Genomic DNA, 23,252 nt, shown 5'->3' on the forward strand with positions numbered 1-23,252 from the left:
TGTTCGGGCGGCGTTCGGCGGTCGTCGTCAGCGGCTTTCTAGCTGCCACCGATCCACGTTTCTTTTTCCATTTGTTATGCCTTGATTGTACACACCTGGTTCCCATTACGTTATTATTATTTCCCTATTTAACCCTCTGGTTCTCATTATGTTTTGTGCGTGATTGTTCCTGGTTTTGTGTTAGTCTTTTGTGTTAGGGTTTGTTAAAGTAAAGTAAAGTACATTATTTTACTCAGTTCTGTGTCCTGAGCCTGACTCCGTCCTCACCTCTGCACAACTGACACTTGACAGCCCTGCTGGAAAGATAAACTCACTAACTACAGGCTACCGACATCACACACACACAAAAACACAAATTGTTTGAATCAAAATTGTTTCCACGTCATTTCAACCAAAAACTTAAATGTCATAACGGTGAATCAATGTGAGAAACTCATTGGAAAAAGTCATTGCAAAAAGTCATCTTTTTGTCTTTTTGTCTAACATGGTGATATTGTTTGTTGATTTCACATTGAATTCAGGTTAGTTGACAACCAGGGGTTGGAACAAATTATTTTCCAATCCTTTTGTTCTGAACAGAACCACATTTTTTGTTGTTGTGAATGTTCTTAACTGACTTGTCTAGTTAAATTTTAAAAATAATCCAACTTGAAATGTGATAACGAGGCCTAGAGTATCCTTCACTAGTACTGAAAAAGTTAATCCATTCTTCTACAGTGGTTCCTCCTTCAAAAGTTGCGTCATACTGCGGCACACCTTGCGTGCTGCCTCAAAATTCTGTGGCTTTAATTCTCAGCCATTTTTTCTGTTACTGCAAGTTATTGCTAGTTTGAACACCAGAGAGCATCTTTGAGAAGCATTTGATAGTCTTCCATATTGCAGACACACGGGGGATTGAACCCCGGTCTCCCAACGGGGAGGAATGAGTAGGCTGTCCTTGTAAATAAGAATGAGTTCTTAACTGATTCCATATGTGTTATTTCATAGTTGTGGTGTCTTCATAATTATTCTACAATGTAGAAAATAGTAAAAATATAGAAACATCCTGGAATGAGTAGGTGTGTCCAAACTTTTGACTGGTACTTGCTTAATTAATTTGATTGATTTATGGTGTTTTTATTCCATGAAAAACGAAAAACCCTCTGGGTTTCTGTTAGGATGGAACGGAAAATATAGCGCTGTACAATGTGACGGTCGGCAGTACAGTAGTGGGCTATTTAGCTAAAGAATCCCTGTGTCCTGCAGATGGGAGACCGGGGTTCAATCCCCCAACAGGGAGGACGGAGCAGGCTGTCCTTGTAAATAAGAATGAGTTCTTAACTGATTTTATGTGTTATTTCATAGTTGTGCTTTTCGTAAATTAACTATGACAAAAAAATACGCACAATCGTTTGTCTCTACATTAACTAACATATTCATCTCAATTGTACTTTTTAGCTTGACTCGTTAAGACGTTATAACTACTTACATCTGCTTCCCCCGTAATGTTTAGCCACCAGGGACGGGTGGCTTGCGTCAAATTCGTCATTGGAACCACTCGATATGATTGGTCATATAAAAACCTTGGGACGCAAATGCATAATGAGTGCTCTAACTCCCCCTTGTGGTGATCTGGAGCAATGAAGCCGTGACACTGGGTACCTCTAAGTCATGCGGTGTAAGCTCCCAACTTTTAAAGGAGGAACCACTGTAAGTACAAATCTCTCTCCCTATCTTCTGAATCAATCTTGTAACTTCAGTACAGTAGCCTATGCTTTGAAAGGGGAAAGGGGCAGGTAGCCTAATCATCCACAAGCAAAGATTTTCACTTTGCAGGCAGACACTGGAATAAGTTTCTGAGTGACAGAGTGAAGCTTTGCATAGGCACTTTGTTTCATTTCTGTATTTCGTACTTTTCCTTCAATTCGCAAGAGGCTGACTGTATCTCACCTGAGAAAGCATCCGAATGCGGGAAACAGCGCCCCTCTGTCTCTGTATGTCTAATCCATCTTTCTGATGTTGTCTGGTCAAAAAGAGTATGATATTGTTGCCGCCATAGCAGTGAATGCAAAGGAAGCCAATTTGGATTTGGCTTCACACCAATCACTTCACATCAAGCCAAACATCATTTGACAGAAAAAAATATTAATTGTTTCATCTTGCTGTGTTGTTGTCCTCCGATGGCTAGCTAGCTAGCTAACATTGGCCCTTTTGCTAAATTAGCGAAGGAATGAGATAGGGATTTGGACTTGTGGTTTTACTTCATTCGCCGTACTGGATTCTGATCCAACCATAAATTCATATATTGTGCCTCTGGCCTGAGAGGTTGAAAATCCAATATGTACACTGAACAAAAATATAAATGCAACCTGCAACAATTTAAAAGATTTTACAGTTCATTAGGAAATTTAAATTAATTAGGCCATAATCTATGGATTTCACGACTGGGAGTACAGATATGCATCTGTTAGTCGCAGATACCTAAAAAAGGTAGGGGCGTGGAACAGAAAACCAGTCAGTATCTGGTGTGACCACCATTTGGTCATGCAGCGCAACACATCTCCTTCGCTTAGAGTTGATCAGGCTGTTTGTTAATTGTGGCCTGGAAAATGTTGTCCCACTCCTCTTTGATGGCTGTGCAAAGTTGCTGGATATTGTCGGGAACTGGAACATGCTGTTGTACACGTTGACCCAGAGCATCCCAAACATGCTCAATGGGTGACATGTCTGGTGGGTATGCAGGCCATGGAAGAACAGGGACATTTTCAGCTTCCTGGAATTGTGTAGAGATCCTTGCGACATGCATTATCATGCTGAAACATGAAGTGATGGCAGGGATGAATGGCCTCAGGATCTCGTCACGGTATATCTGTGCATTCAAATTGCCATTGATAAAATGCAATTGTGTTCGATGTCCGTAGCCTATGCCTGCCCATACCATAACCTTACCTCCACCTTGGGGAACTCTGTTCACAATGTTGACATCAACAAACTGCTCGCCCACACAACGTTATCTGCCCGGTACAGTTGAAACCGGGATTCATCTGTGAAGAGCACACTTCTCCAGCGTGTCAGTGGTCATCGAAGGTGAGCAGTTTCCCACTGAAGTCGGTTACGACTACGAACTGCAGTCAGGTCAAGACCCTGGTGAGGATGACGAGCACGCAGATGAGCTTGCCTGAGAAGGTTTCTGACAGTTTGTGCAGAAATTCTTTGTTTGTGCAATCCCACAGCTGGTCTCAGACAATCCCGCAGGTGAAGAAGCCAGATGTGGAGGTCCTGGGCTGGCGTGATTACATGTGTTCTGCGGTTATGAGGCTGATTGGACGTACTACAAAATTCTCTAAAACAACATTATGGCTTATGGTTGAGAAATTAATATTTACAATTATCTGGCAACATCTCTGGTGGACATTCCTGCAGTCAGCATGCCAATTACATGCTCCCTAAAAACTTGAGACACCTATGGCATTGTGTTGTGTGACAAAACTACACATTTTGGAGTGGCCTTTTATTGTCTCTAGCACAAGGTGCACCTGTGTAATGATCACAATGTTTAATCAGATTATTGCTATGCCACACCTGTCAGATGGATGGATAATCTTGGCTAAGGAGAAATGCTCACTAACAGGGATGTAAACACATTTGTGCACAACATTTGAGAGAAATAAGCTTTTTGTGCGTATGAAAAATATCAGAGCTCTTTCAGCTCATGAAACATGGGACCAACACTTTACATGTTGCGTTTACATTTTTGTTCAGTGTAGCTAGATGTAGTAGGTTAATGTTAACTATCTGGCTCATCATTGCCCATGAGAGGAAGTTAGGCGAGCAAGCCCGAAAAACAGAGGAAGATCACATTGGTATTTCTCTACAGGTAGGGTGAATCAACATGATTTTTCTACTTACGCGCACACACACACACACAGGAAACAGCCACATTATATTTAGCTTATGTTGATTGGACTAATTTGGTTTTCGTATCTTTTAGTTGTCACTGTATTAGACGAATATACTGTAGGTGATTTCATGATATTGAAATGTTGAAGTTGAAATAATGCTGGAATAGCACAGAAGCTCATGTTTTCTTTGCGACTTGCAGCTACTCTCCAGTGTTCTAAATCAATAGTTGTTTAGTAGTCTGAAAATGTTGAAAACATTGACTTGATTGACAATGCTGACTTGTCTAGTTAAATAAAAAGGTTAAATAAAATAAATACAAATAAAAGGCAATGTAGCTGTTTGTTACATCCAAAATGCTTTGTGGACTCCATCTGACAGTTGCTCTCCGGTTTTGTGATGAAACAAAAGTGTGGTTGAATTTATTCTGCCATTGGGTGTGTTCATAAATTCGCTGTGGCTATCTACTCCGATTTCAGAGCACTCTCTCTGAGTGTGCAAGAGCGCAGAATAACTGATGAATTTACCAACGCTCAACACCAGTTGAATATGGCCAGTGTCAGTAAACGTTGACAAAAAAGTGTAATTAAATTGTTGCCAGCAGCACAGTTGCAGTCACCAATGCTCTAGATAACATGAAAACAGCCTAACCAGCTCTACTAGGGGGAGTAAAATGGTCAGAGTGAGGTGTACTCTCATTTGTGTCTGGAAGAAGCTAGCAAGCTAGCCAACATTAGCCAGTTAGCTTGGATGCTATTGTGAAGTCAAAAAATGGTCTGAATTTAGGAAAGGACAATCTGACCACACTCTGAATTTACAAACAGCTCACTCTGGCACTCCAGATTGAATTTACGAACACACCCATTGTGTCCTCTTAATGTTTCGGCTGTAGGCCTATATATCATGGTGGCAAGGCATATAAACTAACAGGTTAAAGAACAAACAACACAGTTATCACAACACAGGTTGTAATATGGCTTCCCCAGAGATTCTACCCATGTACCGCTACTGAGTCTGAACAGCCAAAAAGCACATGGAATCAGACATCAAACCACATGAAGGTGGTTTGAAGTCAGATACAAATCTGTCCATGTACCTTGTGTCTGAACGGTCAATTCTTATGGATTTTCCCTCAACTAGTTTTTAGACTGTTATTTGACATATCTTGTTGCTTGATAGCTGCTTTGTAGACAGTTTACCAAGAACATGTGGTAGCTAACTAGCTTGTTAATTGTTTATAAACAAATTAGTGATCGTGCTAGAAAGCTAAACGGCTAGCTAGCTAGTTGACTACTGTGGCCAAAAATGGTTTGTTTTGAATGTTGGATCATCTTATCCTTCGAAGCTTTAAAAGTGTTCTTACACTATGATTTTGACCATTCGAAGCAACTGTGAAACGTATATGGCATGCACTGTTGTCACCTTAGCTTGCTACATAACTTCTGATTGATAGGAAGATGTAAGAGCACCACCACCAATCAGCCTACACCACTGCCAGTGCGCACACCAATCGTTACTATGACAACTAGCTTGGCCACGTCAACTAATGACTGCTGTCTGAAATCCGATTTGGTCACTATAACTTGCTGTTTGGACAGTCAGTATTCCTAAATGGATTTGAAAATCTAAACTGATTTGAGCATTAAGCCCTGCAGTGTGAATACGAGTTTATACTCACAACTCGCTTCAATCTAATAGGAGGAACATAATAGATTTGATGGATGAACTCGAGACCATGAGTGCATAGCCTATGCCTTCCTGTCGTCATCTGCTTTTCCTCTATGTACATGTTGGTAAAGAAATAAGACAGGTTAAAGCAAATTCTGTCTGTCCTGTTATTTTGTGAAAATTAAGGAGAAAAGCTATTGACTATTATGGACGATTGCGAGGCACTATGTTTCTCTCGCCCAAATCAGACTTGAAATTGCGACCTCACGCTTACCGATGTCCTGCAACGCACCCATCAGAAGCGGAAAGAGGTCAAGTCAGCTGATTATCAAACCTGCCCGGATAAGGATTCTTGGCCTGACACGATTGGATAACTGGCGAGCTTGAGTTGTTTACTTTTTTGCGAGTAATATTTCCCCTCTTCTTTCTAACTGTATACGGTTGCAGTAGGCTTTCGTTATTTGTGAAACTGACACACTTCAAAACGGAATGAGTACTACCATTAGCACCCAACGAGGACAGGTAAATATAACGATTAATGTTAGATAACAAGCTAGCTAATGTTAAATTAGCTAACGAACGGATAAACACCATTTTAGCTAACGTTAGCTTCAATAATCACTCGTTTTCATTTTAACCCAAATTGGCCAGATTAGCTGTAGCTAGCTGCAACGTTTTAATGCAAACAACACCGTAACGTTAGTAAATTTAACAAACGTTAGCTAGCTACAGTAGTTTACTAACTTCAGGCTAGCTTGCTGGGTCGTTTTTACGACAGCCAGCTAATTTAGAAGCCTAAAGTTTGCCAAGTCTCTCTGGATATAGCCATATAGCTAGCTTGCGCTCCTTAGCTAGAGCTTGCCAGGAGCAATAACCACAAAGGCGTAGTTAGCATTCGGCTAACTAGCTATGAAAATGAGCTACTTACTGGTTAAATCTAAAGTCATCTAGCCAGTTATCTAGCTAACTACTTCTTCGATGGGGTTTAACGGCGATTGGTCTCCAATGTTAATGGTCCATTACCGCCACCAGCTGGACTGGGTATTGAATAAGAAAATAACAAGAAAACATTCCGGGAAAGGGAGAAAACGACATACAAAATAAAACACGTCAACTAAAAAAAAACATCATACTTCTCCAATCACAGTCCACTCAAAAATACATCCCTGTGATGGTGCTACATACACTGACAGTATTTATTGCATGGTTGTGAAATCACGAAGACAAACGTTCAGCAGCATTCACAATGATTCAACTTTTTTTTAGACGTCTTCTCCGCTTGTGCTGTACAGTTTATGACCATTGCAATAAATAATACAAAGTCCACCTTTTTAACATGTAGCATTTCAATATCCCTCGGTTGATGAGAAACCTTCACTGGTCGTGGTGGCTCTACCATTGCTTCTTCCCCCCCTCCACTTGTTCCTTCCAATTTTCTCACCACCTCCAGATAGGAGACACGCTGGACACTCTACCCTTTCCACCTCATTCTCCTTTCCACCTCATTCTCCTTCACCCTAACAGGGCACTCCAAGAATTCAGGCGCATGTTCACCTCCACAGTTGCAGAATTTCCCTTCAACTGGCATACGATATTCTTCCCTTCTGCACACACTTGACACAAGACCAAATCTTTTACATTTATGACACTGAAGGGGCTTGTGCACAAAAGCTCTTACAGGGTATCTAGGGAGAGACTCTTTATCAAAGAAGAGTAGCATTGATGAAGTTAACTTCTTTTCTCCGTCCACCATAACAGGGCAATTGATGTGCACCAACCACTCCATCAAAGTCTTGTTATATCCTCTGCCCTTATTTCTTGCGCCACACCAGAAATAACCCCCTTGATAGGCGTCCTGCTATGGAAATCCATGCAGGATACATTCCACTCCGATATCTTTTTGACTCTTAACACACGCTTCTTCTGCTCCGCAGACACAAACAAATCTAAACAAGACCACTTATTGTGACTCACCGACTCCATCATTTCTTCCAACACATTCCATATTTTCCTGGAGATGTTAAATGGATTTCCCAAGTAGCAATGATCTAAAACGGATCCAAAACCCTGATTCGGACCAAAAATGAGTCTAGTGGTTTCCTATTTTCCAACATAGCTTTACTTCTCTTGTTTCTCTTTTTCTTCGCCACTGTAACCCACTCATTCTCACTTTCTGTACTATTAGTTTCACTCGACTCACTAGCAGTTTCAAACAAAACCTCAGTTTCTGCCATCTTCCGTCTAGCTAACTACTGTATTCACAGGAGTTGATTTTGTCCCCCCTCCCCAGACACGATCAGGACACGCAGATTGAAATATCAAACCAACTCTGAACCAACTATATTAATTTGGGGACAGGTCGAAAAGCATTAAACATTTATGGCAATTTAGCTAGCATACTTGCTATTGCTAGCTAATTTGACCTGGGATATAAACATTGGGTTGTTATTTTACCTGAAATGCACAAGTTCCTCTAATCCACAGATAAAAGGGTACAAGTTTTTCTAGTAATCTCTCCTCCTTCAAGCTGCTTCTCCTGAGTTCATATGGCAGTTGGCAACCAACTAAGGTGCATTGCCACTACTGACTTAAGTGTGGACCTCAGTTCATCTTTCAATCACCCACGTGGGTATATGCTCCTAAAATCCAATTAAGAGATGGCACGTGGTATATGCTCCTAAAAACCAATGAGGAGATGGGAGAGGCGGGACTTGCAGCGCATTATACGTCACAAATAGAACCAAGTTCTATTTAGCGTCTGGCTACGCAGACGCTCACTAACAGTGTGTGTGCAATGATTGAATAACATGTATTTGGACATTTTATTTTGCAATGCATGCGACGCGAGCGGAGTGGTCAGCATGTGAGGCAAATGGCTGTAGCTTGCGTCTATATGGCCAGTTTAGCTAACGTTACTCGCCCAGATTTAAACTTGCTTGAGTTTATCAGGACACAGCTAAACCAGTGTCCTCTGTTAGCCATTTGAGCTGAAGCCTAGGCAGGAGGTATTAAGCAACATTTTACTGAACTACCTCTATAGGGCAGTGATGGAGAGGCAGAGACGAGCAAGATCTGATGATGTTGGACTGGTTTCCCAGACTGATTAAACCCTGACCAAATCACCTGACACTTTTTGTCCAATAACTGAAGATAGGGTGGTCATATTGTTATGATATTTTCAAATAAAATGTAATGTATGAAATTAAAAAGCCATATTATGCAAATGTGGCACTTAATACACAAATTAGTCTGTAGGAAAACACAATTACAGTAAATAAATCCCAATCATTTAAAGTAGGGATTGTCATATTAACAAATCTTAATGTTTAATGCAAAATAGAGTTTGTAACAATTTATGAAATTAGAACAACTTTTTGTACGATTTATACAAATGTGATACTTAATATGCTATTTGACTGAAAACACAAAATACAACAAGTTAAGACCATTCATTTAAACTAAGGTGGTCATTGTTAACATATATTGATGTTTTATGCAGAACTGGGAGTTTACACTGAGGAGTAATACCCTGACAACACCACTCGCATCGCGTGCGCGAGCATTGCAAAATAAATGTAGAAATCCATATTATTCAATTATTGCACCCACACTGCTTGCGTGCGTCAACGAGCGTCTGCTTTGCCAAGGGCTAAAATAGAAGTCCTTTCTATTTGTGACGCAGATCGCGCTGCAAGTCCTGCCTCTGCCATCTTCTCATTGGTTTATAGAAGCAGGTACCCACATGCCATCTCCTCATTGGTTATACCCACGTGGGTGACTGAAAGACGAACGAGGTTGGTGGCGGTAAAGCACCTAATTTATGAAGGTTGCCAATCGCAATATAAAGTTCATAGAAAAAAAGGCCTGGAAGGAGGAGAGGACTAGAAACGATTCGGTTGACCGTTTTATGTGTGGATTAATTGTCAGAGTAGAGGACCTTGTGCATTTCAGGTAAATTAACAACTCAATGTTTATATCCCAGGACAAATTAGCTAGCAACAGCAAGCTAGCTAAATAGGACAAATTAGCTAGCAAGTGCTAGCTAAATTGCCATAAATGTTTAATGCTTTTCGACCTGTCCTCTAATTAATGTAATTGGTTCAGAGTTTGTTTTGATATTTTAACCTGCGCGTCGTGATTACGTTTGGTGTGGGGGGACCAAATAAATGTATGCATTATTGTGCACGATGGCGCACGCACGCAGCTGGTTTGGGTTCTGTGTAAGGTGGAGCCCATGCGTGTGTGTACACACACACACACACACACACACCAAGGGTGTCAAGAGTACATGTAATTTGGATTAATACAAAAAGCAGGCTTACTATTTAGTATTTACCAATTAGCAACTGTTAGGCGGTTTATATCACAGTTATGTTGGATTTAGTTGTCCAACTGAAGAGGCCTAGAGTGCCAAATATTAGGCCCAACCCTGTGCCACCTGCATACACACTCTGCATATCCCCCACACACAGCATCCCCACACACATTTCTCAGAATCTTCACACAGCCCCCTACCAACACACACATAGTGAGAAGTGTGTGCCTGTGTTAGGCTAAGTCTGAACTGTTACACAGAAATATATTAGTCTAATAACATAGCTTACTTCTAAGGTAGGCCTATGCCTGAGTTGGGTTACATTGTAATGTTATTTTTTGGTTTTAGATCATTTTCTCTGGCGAAGGGAGGATAAACTGCACAATTTCCTACCAATGATTAGCCTAGACTCAGACGAGACAGTGAGCTGCCTGCTAGCCAGCTGCACAGAAAGATAGATGGGACACATTTTCAATTCACTTAGCTATGTTGTTATCGGTTGTAGGCCTGTCGCCACTGAATTCTTGTAGTTTTACTTGAAAGAATAAAACCATTAATCACAAAAATTGCTAGTAGCATAATGCTGCCTCTTGCCCCAGTTGCCTCAGGGAACAGTGTCAAGGACTCCCACACATCTAGCAAGCTAGCACTCATCATGGAAATGAGGGTGGGGGAACAAGAATTTGGAGCAATCCCTGACAATCCATACATTCAATTGTAGCTATGATACAATGTTGACAATTTGGTGACTTTGTCGCTATATTTAGCAAGTTTTCAGACCCATCCAGTGACTTATTGGTAAAATGTTCTAGCGACAAATTCAGCTACTTTTCAGGCTACTTTTTGCAGAGTTTTGACACTGTTTTTTATTTTTATTTATTTAACCTTTTATTTATCTAGGCAAGTCAGTTAAGAACAAATTGTTATTTTCAATGATGGCCTAGGAACAGTGGGTTAACTCCCTTGTTCAGGGGTAGAATGACAGATTTTTACCTTGTCAGCTCGGGGATTCGATTTCGGTTGCAAATTCAACACTCTAACCACTATGCTACCTGCCGCCCGGTTCTCTATAGTTTTGATGGCATTTAGCATCTTTTCCCAATCAATTCTACCGAAAACAAGAGTGGGAGAAGCTGTCTGCAACAGAAGTCACATCAGAGGCATAAGGGGAGGGGGCGAAAATGCTTCGTCAGGGACCGCAGCTGTGCCACAAGGCAAAACGTCAACTAGCGACAAATCAAGGAGCCGATAGTTAATCTCACTGAAAAATAGTTGCCAACACTGGCTATGACGCTCTACTTTGTAACCTGTTATGTTTTTTTGGTGTATCTGAGGAAAACATGTAATGATAGACCCAAAATAATATAGTTTTACCTTATATTTCAGTCCAAGGATGTCCAATACTCATGAAACACCCTCTGGACTTTCCAATAATTCTTAGCAATAGAATGTCACACTGATCTTACTCTGGTAGGTTGAATACTTACGCCAAGAGCAAATATGAACAAGCTGATTTTGCGGGTTTCACAAAAAGGGCTGCCCCACAGAATTCTTAGCATGGCACTTGCTTTAGATTTCGGCTCATAAATATCATAACATACAGTATTGGGATTTTTAGACATTGTTAACAACTGCCACATTAATGTTTTCAAATGATTCATGTATTTTGACGAGCACATTATTGACATTTAGTGAAAGTAGATTTGTTTACTCCTGTTCTTTGTAGAATTCTCACATAGCGTCCATTAACCTGTCTAGGTCTAGCGTCCATTAACACCATATCAATGGTGTGTCCGTGAAATCGCTGCATATTGTGACCCATTTCTTCCTCTAGTGTGGTTTACCTGTCCTCACTCTTACAATTCCACCGCTCGTTTTGTCTTTTTAGGTATACATTGGGGAGTTGCCTCAAGACTTCCTGCGTATTACTCCCACCCAGCAGCAGCAACAAGTTCAGTTGGATGCCCAAGCAGCGCAGCAGTTGCAGTATGGGGGATCCCTGGGCACTGTAGGACGGCTTAGCATCACTGTTGTGCAGGTAAGGCATTTTTAACTGTGCATCTGCTTGGTTTTTCCCTATAGTCAAGACTTTTTGTGGAACACAAGGTTATTAATGCAGTGGGAATGTTTTCCTGTGAATCACTGTTATGTCCCTCTTTTCTCCAGGCCAAGCTAGCTAAAAACTATGGTATGACACGCATGGACCCTTACTGCAGGGTCCGACTAGGGTATGCTGTTTATGAAACACCCACAGCCCATAATGGTGCCAAGAATCCACGATGGAACAAAGTTATCCAGTGCACTGTCCCACCTGGAGTAGACTCCTTCTACCTGGAGATCTTTGATGAGGTGAGAAAGAAGGAATTAGGGGGTGGTGGGTGAGGAAGATTGTAACTTATTGGCTCGACAACTAGTCCTGTCTGGAGTTATTGATAGCAATCTACTTTGAGTGTTTCTTCTTGATGATCATCCTTGATTTTAGGGACAAGTTACTGATTTGAGGTGTTTGTGCTGGTCACTTTTCCAGAGGGCATTCTCCATGGATGACAGAATTGCATGGACACATGTCACCATCCCGGAAGGCCTGAGAGAAGGCAGTGTGGTTGATGAGTGGTACAGCCTCAGTGGCAGACAAGGCGACGACAAGGAGGGCATGATCAACCTGGTCATGTCTTATGCTGTGAGTTCATAAAACACACATGCTCACATTGTCATTGTAGGACAGTTTGAAAGTGATTGATTGATATTCCTCTTGGCTCTCATGCTTTCAGAACATGCCAGCAGGTATGCATATGTCTCCACCCGTTGTCCTCATGCCCACAGTCTATCAGCAGGGGGTAGGATACGTACCCATTGCAGGTGAGTAGAATCATACTGTGATGTAGTGTTAGGTTGAATTTTTGATACAATAATCCAAACAGACTCCAAGAAAACTCAAGCTAGATTAATTCACCTCACTGGGTGTTGCAGCTGCAAAAGCACACACACCTGGTCATAACACGACTACAGGCTACTGCAATCCACTAGATAATTACACTCCTCATACACAAAGAGCCTAAATCTAACACTACTTTTGATCTCCAAGAATATATAAAAACTGTATATTCATATTCAGAGTATATAAAACAGTAAAGATACAAGACAGTGTTATAGAACATTAATTATGATCTATCAGCTCGAACTCCATCAGCTCTATTCCACCCTTATGGAATAATTCTTGCCCTCAGAGACAGGCCCCCTTTCCCTCTTCCCATATACAATGCACATAGATCTTTCCATCTAACCCATAACATAATAATTACTACTGCTAGGCTAATTATACAATTATAAACCAATTAAAATGGGCTCATGTCAATCTTCAACAGTTGGCAATCTTGGACAGAGACACTGCAGCCATCTAAGGCCCAGTTCTATTTTGATTGCTAGTCTACTTTCCAAATGGAAGTGGTCATAGCTTGCCTTATGTAAGTGAAACTAAAGGATGAAACAGACCACGCCTCTGACTGACCACAGAACATTGTCATTTTCTGTTCATTTTTCTGACTATTGTACATGTTGAATCGCCACTGCTCATCGGCACCCAGCAAGTTATCTACTTACTGTGCACAGGAGATGTTTATTAGTGTGTGTTGCCCTTAAGAACTGTTGACCTGTTTAAATTCTACATTAATAATAGGAGATTGTTGCTTACCCATTTCTCTCTGGTTTGCTCTTCTCAGGAGTGCCCACTGTATACAACCAGGGAATGGTGCCCATGGGTATGCCTGCAGCACCCACAGTCGCCCCACAAGAGGCTCCCTGTAGCGAGGAGGATCTTAAGGCACTGCAGGACATGTTCCCCAATCTGGACAAGGAAGTGATCCGCACTGTAATTGAGGCCCAGCAAGGTAACAAGGATGCCGCCATCAACTCTCTGCTCCAAATGACAGAAGAGCTGTAACAGTGGAGCCACAAATAAATCCACTGTGGCTGCCAGAACATTGCCCATTCACAGCAACAGCACCCTGCACAGTCTGTAAATATGCACTCAGGCCTGCGAGCTCTCAACTGTCACTCACACTAAATAAAATCCAGCTGATTTTTTTTTTTAACCATAAGCAGATGTCCATATCTGAGGTGTCACACATTTATACATCTGTATACATTACCATCTGTATTATGAATCAATGTATAGCTTTGTTCCCAGTCCACATCTGAGATTGGGACAAATTGGTTTACCTATTGATAAGTGCTGTGATGGCTGGTTGGCTTCTCAATGTTACATTCCACTTCACTCAGAATGGGTTATGTACAATTGATGTTGATGCAGTGCTACTGTATGTGGAATAAAGAAAGGAATTGATCCTGCAGAAGCTTTAGATCTTTATGAAAGTAGTTGTTGTGAGACATTGTTGAGAGCTCCCTAACCTGTCTTCTCTGTATATGTGTATTGACCAGTACTGTCCTGAGCCGATCTGTATTTGATTGAGATTGATTGATATATATCAATCAATCTGTATAAATATAGTTATATATATATATATATATATATATATATTCCAAATAGGATAAATTATGAAGACGAGATTTAGGTATGCAGCGGTTCAGAGCAGAAAAAGGACTTATCACAATATAACAAACTGCAATGACTTAGGACAAGTGAAAATTCCCACATAGCCACACAGCCAATGCCTATCAACCTCTCAAATGTTGAGGTTCATTTGCCACCATTCCACTCTACTCTGGATAATGCCATATGATTTTGTACTTCTCCAACCAAAAATGCCTCCGAATGTTTCAATATCACTGGTCAGTTGTTTAGTAAGAGTGGGTAACTATGGTTGAAGAATATATCATGGTAATCCAATATCAAATAATGACATGGTAATACAAAATTATTGAATGAGGTGAAGAAATAAACAATATTGATATCATCCTTTCCCTTCACAGGTTTTATTTCAAACAGTTATAGGCTGTGAAAATCCCTGCTGGTTTAATAAACAAAATTGTGTGCACAGCCCAATACCATGATATTCAGAAAATTGTTGGTATGACTATCTTACAGATTAAATGTAATGTCCTACCACTACCATATATAGGCCCACACATAAGGAGGAGACTTGTAAAGATCCATTGACATGAGGTATTGAATGTTGCCCCCCCCAAAAGGTCTGATTTTAACATGGGGTTTTCATTTTCTATTTGTATAAGCTTAATCTTCAAAGATGTGCATATATTTTTCCAAGGAAAGATCCTCTGTTTTGGTGTGATTCATTAAAGAAAATATATAGTGAATTTCTTTATGCTTAGGCCATCTCCATGAGTGTCATACAGTATGTAAAAAAATACTTATTGTTTAAATTTAAAAGACCCAATTCTGGGCACTTGTGTTTGATTTAGCGCTCTATCCCCTCTTGATTTAACACATTCCTCTACCTTTCACTTTCGTGAAGACACAGCAAGCACTTTCATTTGAAATATTAGGTTTTCTTCTCTGTTTTCCCACATTTCCCATTCTCATAGACATATTTTGAACATGATTGTGTCATGTTTATCCAGACATCTGTATAATCCCTAACACTTCCAACGTTTAGCCATTATACTTGTTTGTTGGTGGTAGTCCATAAGTAAATGTACCTTCCTAAGCTAAAGAGACCATAACATTTATTTCACTTTTACAGTCCTTTTAGATCAATGTGCACAAGGATGTTCGAAGGCTCTCTAGCAGAAGTTAGGAAGGTTGTTCTGATTCTGTTGCAATGGAATGGCAAGGCTACGTGCTACAGCAGTTTATCTGGTTTGAATGTACAACACTTTTTTGGCATCAAATTATGTTTGCAATTTGACATTTGCTCTTGTTTCTTTTACTCATGACACATTATGGAAATAAATGTTTTATCTGCACGTGTTTGGTCTTGTAGTGTAGATCTCATCCTGGTTTGTTTGCAATGCCATTTTTGGACTTGATGATTGAAATATACCATAGACTTTTGAAGAATACCAGTTAAAAATGACTCATGAGCTTAGTTCAACTGCCATAACCCAAAATATAAGCTTGTTTTACATCTTTGTAAACAATGAAATTGTTAACAAACACTGTATAGACTCAAAACATGATTAAGGCCAACATTCAATCCGGACTATGGAAGATCTGTGTTACAGCGCAATTGACATATAAAAGTAATTTTCGATTGAGCCGACGTGCTGCGTTTACCGTTAATGTGGTCTCTGCGATCACTGGAACATTGCCTTTAAAATGTGCATATAGTGGACAAAACGTGATTGGATTGAATCTGGCCCTTAAACTATAATTTTGTACTCATGGATGGTACATCAATAGAGACAGTCTGAACTGCAGATTGCCCCTTTAAACCTCACCATGTTGTCAATGATACAAGAACATCACTACCCTATTCTAGCTACATATTTTATTATACCTTTACTAACTTGTGACTTACTGCTTGGCAAGTTTTGTTGCGTCAATATATTTTCAAAAGTCACTAGTAGCTAGCTACAAGTAATTGCCAAAATAATAGAAAAACTTGAGTAAATGAGGGTTCTGGTGGCTCTGTTATGGTGTGTGGTGCATTTTCCTGCCATGGTTAATGACCACTCAACCCATTGAGCAGTGGTATTCACATTATTTCAGCGCAAACCCCCAATTTTTTCAGCCAGATTTTTACATCAACAAATAACCTTATAATCATTGCATTTTCATCTCTTATCAAAATTAAGGAAAAAAACAATTTACTTAAAATGTTATCTTTCAAATTATCTTTCTCGAAAACGTTTGTATATCGTTGGTATCCTATTGGTACGTTTCTCGAAAACATTTGTATATCGTTGGTACCCTATTTTTTTGTTGTTGACATTTTGGCGACCCCACTGCAGTTCTGTCGCAACCCTGACTTTGAATACCACTGCCCTAGAGGGCAAGATAAACACCAGTACTGTACATACACAACCATTCTGAGTGGTCACCTTCAATTTCTGATGAATAATTTCTATCCTGATGGGAGTGGATGACAATGCCGCCATCCACAGGGCACGAGTGGTCTCTGAATGGTTTGATGAGCATAAAAACTATTTAAACCATATGCCATGGCCGTCTCAGTCACTAGATCTCAACCAAATTGAACACTTATGGGAGATTCTGAATCAGCGCCTGAGACAGCGTTTTCCACCACCATCAACAAAACACCACATTATGAAATTTCTCTTGGAAGAATGGTGTCGCATCCCTCCAGTAGAGTTTCAGACACTGAGAATCTATGCCAAGGTGCATTGAAGCTCTTCTGGCAGCTCCTGTTGGCCCAGTGCCTTATTAGGACACTTTATGTTGTTACTGTTATTTTGCCAGTTACCTGTACATACTTCTAAGTAGCATAATGTTACTGTTATAGTGGTCACTGTGAATAGCTTGAACAATTGTGAGAATTGCTGAAAGAGCAAAGCAACATGCAGAAGCACATGATGTTGCTGTTGTTTATTAATCACTACAAATGAGAAAAGAGATTACCCTCAACATTTATCATAGAAAATACATTCATTCTACAATGAAGGTATAAGAACATAATACTAAGTGCTGCCGATTGTAGAAATACACTGACATGACAGATTTAAGTAAAACGTTACAAGAAAACAAATTTGGAGTAAAACATTCAATGTCATGAGGATAATTCCTATATCAGTGTGCATGTTGTCTCCCTAGACGTTTAGCGCCTCCTTCTGCGCTTTCTCGTCGTCCCTGGGGCGGCGGTCGTTTTTGCATCACAGTCTGTGACATGACATCCGCACGACTCAACGTGGATGTAGGAGTGCTTGACCTTTGACCCATCAGGGCAGAGCAGCTCCACCTCTTTCTGGCTAGTGGTCGCCTCTTGGCAGCAGGAGCAGTAGTGCATCATGGTGTTCGCCTCTGCTGAGTACCTGCACATTCACAAATCAAATCAAATCAAATGTATTTATATAGCCCTTCGTACATCAGCTGATATCTCAAAGTGCTGTACAGAAACCCAGCCTAAAACCCCAAACAGCAAGCAATGCAGGTGTAGAAGCACGGTGGCTAGGAAAAACTCCCTAGAAAGGCCAAAACCTAGGAAGAAACCTAGAGAGGAACCAGGCTACACAGAAACACAAGACAAGTTGAAAAGAGGGCTTGAATTCCCTGGGTTGTCTTGACAAGATGAGCACAGGAACAATAAGTAATTCAAATTGGCTTCTAGTTCATAAAGGGCAAACTAGACAGTGAATAGGTGATGACTGACTGGGGCCTGCATGACATTGACTAGTGCTGCGTTCAATATCCGTAGTACTTACATGGAAGAGGTTCCACAGTTTCCTGAGCAGGAATTGATCTCCACAGGCTCAGCGGTCACACAGCCACTGATGACAATGCTAGTGGTGGTGTACTTCATCTCACAGACATTGCTGCGTTCTGTGCCTGGTCAGGAAAGATGCATCAAGAGTTATTGTTTGAAACAGTATGACAGTAGATGAAGCAGAAACATCCAATATATACATTTTTGGCCAGTATGTAGGCACACAATGTTTCCTGTTGGTCTTATTTTGGTGACATAGCATGCTATTATTAACCAGTAGATAGGTGGTTATTAGGAATGATTTGGCTGGACGTGTTACTTACAAGTCTTGCAGCATCCATTTGCATCTGTCTTTTCTGTGCCCTGCAGTGAAAAATAGGAGAGATGATTTATAAGCGTTAGATTGTATACATTATGTGAGCTCCCTTCCATTCTAAATGTTACTGAAACATCTTATCTCTATGACCCAAGAGTGCTACAAATTATAGTAACATTCTGAGTGAGAATGGGAAACAGTGTAACTTCAGTGTTGATTGTCCCCAAGACGGAGGTGAGATAGGACAGAAACTCACTGGGACACAGATCTCTGGGCTGAAATCAGGGCACACAGTCTTCACCTCTACTGGTATATATTGGTCATCACTTTTGTCACACGTGTACATCACACATTTGTCACCAGGTGGTGACCATGTTTCGTTCACCTTTCGCACAAGGAGAAGATGAAGAATTATGATGGAGTTTCAGATCATGCAGACAGATTATGCATCCTCATACACTCTTGTGGTACTCACCTGAATAGTGTGTTTGGTCTTATCTGGCATATTAACCACACAGCTTGTCTGTACACATTTCCCACAACACTGACCAGGTATGGCCTGATACTGGAAGCCCTAATACGAGCATGGAGAGTATATTAGTAAATCATTGGTAACCTACTTCATAAGCCTTCAGAGTAGGCTACTGCAAGTTTCTTATAAATACGTAAATCCATGTATCATGTTTGTTAAGAGAGACATGCCTACCTGTGAACATGTAGTGTCGCAGGAGATATTTGTGCACACAATGTTGTTGAGCTTGGTGCTAGGATCCATGGTCGAGCTGCAGATACAATTCTCACATGTTCCTTTAGGAACTTCAGCACCAGGCTGGCGTGAAAGAGAGAGACACACGTTATAATCCACAATAACAGACTGTTTGAATAGAGGAGGGTCAGAGTGCAAAGGGAGCAGTTCTATAGTAGAATGTGGCCAATTATGAGGGCAGCAAACACAATACAGCTTATCTCAAGCTATGTGTGTGGGTGTCTTTCAGAAGCTTGTTGAATTTAATTACATTTATTTGAAATGATTTATTCTTACCTGGTACTCAATGTTATTGTAGACACATACACCCTTAGGAACTGAACAGACACACATTGAGAAGGACTCAGTCAGTGATACCAGTGATTCATGTCATAGTTAACACAAACGTAATTCAAACGAGTGATACCTGGGAATTACAAAGTCAATGAACTAACTAAACCGCTGATGAAGAAAATCAAAGGGTCTTACCACAGGTATACTCTGGACAGCAGCTTGAGTTGGATGTGCTTATAATTGCCTCCCACCCTGGCTGGCAGTCCATCATGACTTTGGGGCAAAGCAGTGCATCACACTCTGTTACAGAGGTAACCAATGAGAAGTGATTAAAAGACACGCCGATAGAGGGTCAAAGAACCCCTATGACCCTACACAACACTTCAGATAATCTTGGTCTAGTACTGTATGAATAAGAGTTGGCTTTCTAATGATTTACCGAAGGGTCTGTTCCATCAAATCAAATCAAATCAAATGTTATTTGTCACATACTCATGGTTAGCAGATGTTAATGCGAGTGTAGCGAAATGCTTGTGCTTCTTGTTCCGACAATGCAGTAATAACCAACAAGTAATCTAACTAAAAATTCCAAAACTACTGTCTTATACACAGTGTAAGGGGATAAAGAATATGTACATAAGGATATATGAATGAGTGATGGTACAGAGCAGCATAGGCAGGATACAGTAGATGGTATCGAGTACAGTATATACATGAGGTGAGTATGTAAACAAAGTGGCATAGTTAAAGTGGCTAGTGATACATGTATTACATAAGGATGCAGTCGATGATATAGAGTACAGTATATACGTATGCAAATGAGATGAATAATGTAGGGTAAGTAACATTATATAAGGTAGCATTGTTTAAAGTGGCTAGTGATATATTTACATCATTTCACTCACCACATGTATATTTCTGGCAGCAGCCTTCTGTCTTGTTCACCAGTCTGTAACCAGTCTCATTGCAGATGGGTGTGGCTGATGTGGGGCAGGTGATAGGCTGGCACTGAACAATCATGGAGTCCATGTCACAGGTGCACTGCTGGCAACCACTCTCCCATGTATCACCAGGCTTAATGGAAAAACAGGGTAATGTCAGGTCAATACATAGATAGAAAAGACAAACTCAAATGTTGTTGTTCTGCAATGAACTGGATTTAACCATGACAGTTAATATGAACCATCATAAGGTGAGAAGGATTGGGTTGGAAGTGGTTATTCAGAGATTAAACGTGTTCTGGTCTGTTCTTTGGAAGGAATAAAGAGGACAAGACCTATCAATGAAAAGTATCCATCCTAAGTATGTGAGTTTCCCTGACTCACGTGAAATGCATCTCATGATATGTCAATGTGAATATCTGGAGAATATTTAGATGGAGGAAATTCTTACCATTTGGGGGTTGCCATCAGGTCCGGTGCAGCCTGAAAATAAATACAGGGTGTGTTTAAAATGTTTGTAGTTGGGGTCAAGTTCTTCACACCTCCACATGTTTTAACTCTTCCATTACAAATAAAGCCAGTAAACCGTGATTCATGCTGAATTCAACTTTTAAAAGTACAGAAATGTCTAATTCTTATATTGATAGCTACCTGCAAAATGACCCATAACCCATTCTTACCACAGGAGACCACACAAGTATCAGAGTAGGTGCTGAACAAGACGGTTTTAGATGGACAGAAGCAACCCTCCTTCGTCTTATTGATCATTTGGGTTTGGTTGTTCAAATACTTCTCATTATATCTGCGTACAAAATAGGTTTGGGATTATACAGGAGATCATTTATTTAAAAGAAGGCTCATATGAAGGAAATTCATATGACATCCAATCAGACTAAAGCTTACCTGGTATTACATGTTGGTTCAACTGCTGGACCACATGGCATGTACACCTTAGTGGCAGGGCATGTATGCTCTGCAGGACAAAAATAGGCCACAGTTATGCTAAACATCAGCAAAAAAAAATGTAAGTCGCTGCCTATGAATTTGTGGCATAACTACTATGCTTGGATTCATAGCTCACCACATTCTCCATTGGTGAACTTCCTCCATTCAATGCAGATCCCTTTATTTGCACATTCAGATGCATACGCCTCCAGACTAGAGCAGCTAGAATTAGCATTGTAGCAGACATCTGATCTACAGGCCTGAACGAAGGCATCAGGAGAAACCGCTTTATGGCATTCCTCAAAGACCCTTTGACAGAAAATAACATAGTGATTTAGAGAGATGCATGGAGTGCAACCTTTAACCAGAAATGCCAATGGAACAGTACCTGTATTATGATAGAAACAAGTTTCAAATACAAGCAAATTAACATGACAGAAAATGTACATTACAATTGATAAAACACATTAGGAAGTGAACTATCATTTAGCCATTCCTATTGTGTGCTTGTTCCCTTTCTCGAACTTAGTTTGATATGTTCCTTACTTGCTGTTCATGATTTCACAAATGGCTGTCTTGCAGGGGGTAGAGGATGTGCTTGTGGGTGGTGCTGTTGGAGGAGTTGGACAGTCCTGGTTTGGAATCAGCCACTGGCTAGCTGCGACTGAGCAGCTCTGTATCTGACCATTAGGTGACTGGCAGTCATTCTTCTGGGAATTATCACAGGTACCTTGAAAAAAAGGGATATTTCATAGTGTAAAACCTAGTTAGCAAGGCCAGGCCATAGTTTTTTGTTGTATGCAATTTCTATAGGGTGGTCTCGATAGGAGCATCTACTGGAAGTTTGAAACTGTGAAATGTATATTGACCCTCTTTTATAATACTCACCACACTGGCCCTCTGTGCTGCTTTGGAAGAGGGAGTAAGGAAGGTTGATGCTAAATGATGACCCCTTGTAAGACACCTGAACCTTAAGATCAGGGATCTCCAGCACAACCTCCACACCAGTACTTGTTAGAGCAATGTCACCCATTCTGTAAGCTGGGTAGATTCGTTTACTGTTGATATATACCTGCAGTTGTGCAAAATGGATACACATTTAGATGGTTGAGTCATGTGTTATCTTGAAAGTAGTAACATGACAGTATTAACCTCGTTATTGGTTTTAATTTAAAGTTATGGGATTTTAATAATGCATGATAACGCAGCAGCATAAAAACGCAGCAGCATAGAAAAATACAAGCAATGGGAATTATATTTTTTAAATAGTTACCACGTTTTCTGTTGTTTCACCAGATCTCTGCTGGGTAAGAATCACTTCATAGGAATTGTAGTGAATGATAAGGGACTGAGGACAGAATCCACTGTCGGCGTTTCCACAGTAGTGATTATCAACAATAATGGTAAGGTTGTATTTGAAGTTGATTTCTTTCACTAAGATGTATGAGCAGTTCTCCTGGAAATTGTAATACACTCCATCAAATGTCATGTAGTGAGATCCACCCCATCCACTGCATACACCTGCAACATGTTAAAATATGAGTTGATAATAATCTAAGCTATTGACACAGGACAATGAAAACTAATGATCATTAATGTCTTATTTTCACTCAGATTGTTGGGTTGTATGTTGTCACTTACATTCACATTCATATGTAAAACAGCATCCAGTTGAATCATAGACCTTGACAGGTGGACGACCATTCTCACACTGTAGTGGCTCCACTGGCTTGCATTTTACTAGTAGATGGACAACAATGCCGTCCTGGCAAATTGCTGTGGTACAGCTATTCAGCTGCCAAGACTCTCCATTCTGCCATTGATTTGATAAGGGACAGCAATTACTCAA

General features: G+C 40.5%; 2 protein-coding genes across 2 annotated transcripts; one reads left to right on the forward strand and one right to left on the reverse strand.

Moving 5' to 3' along the window:
• Nucleotides 1–5,924: 5,924 nt before the first annotated feature.
• Nucleotides 5,925–14,211, forward strand: LOC100136122 (Toll-interleukine I receptor interacting protein I). The gene is given in 6 exon segments (NM_001124420.1): nucleotides 5,925–6,069; nucleotides 11,751–11,900; nucleotides 12,029–12,211; nucleotides 12,390–12,542; nucleotides 12,634–12,721; nucleotides 13,582–14,211. Coding segments are annotated over 6 exon segments (828 nt in total). The 5' UTR covers nucleotides 5,925–6,036; the 3' UTR covers nucleotides 13,803–14,211.
• A 3,345-nt stretch (nucleotides 14,212–17,556) lies between these two features.
• LOC149971428 (intestinal mucin-like protein) lies at nucleotides 17,557–22,436 on the reverse strand. Its single transcript, XM_090223404.1, has 13 exons — nucleotides 22,292–22,436; nucleotides 21,362–21,431; nucleotides 21,139–21,260; nucleotides 20,910–20,941; nucleotides 20,423–20,591; nucleotides 19,713–19,817; nucleotides 19,521–19,561; nucleotides 19,185–19,307; nucleotides 18,954–19,052; nucleotides 18,735–18,863; nucleotides 18,486–18,525; nucleotides 18,161–18,284; nucleotides 17,557–17,770 (listed from the first exon to the last, which is right to left on the reverse strand). The coding sequence occupies exons 1-13, from the start codon at nucleotides 22,434–22,436 to the stop codon at nucleotides 17,557–17,559; spliced, it is 1,413 nt and encodes a 470-aa protein (XP_090079530.1).
• Nucleotides 22,437–23,252: the final 816 nt, after the last annotated feature.

Source organism: Oncorhynchus mykiss, chromosome 26, assembly GCF_057628025.1.
Source record: "Oncorhynchus mykiss isolate SJ-2025 chromosome 26, ASM5762802v1, whole genome shotgun sequence".
NCBI classification, from domain to species: domain Eukaryota; kingdom Metazoa; phylum Chordata; class Actinopteri; order Salmoniformes; family Salmonidae; genus Oncorhynchus; species Oncorhynchus mykiss.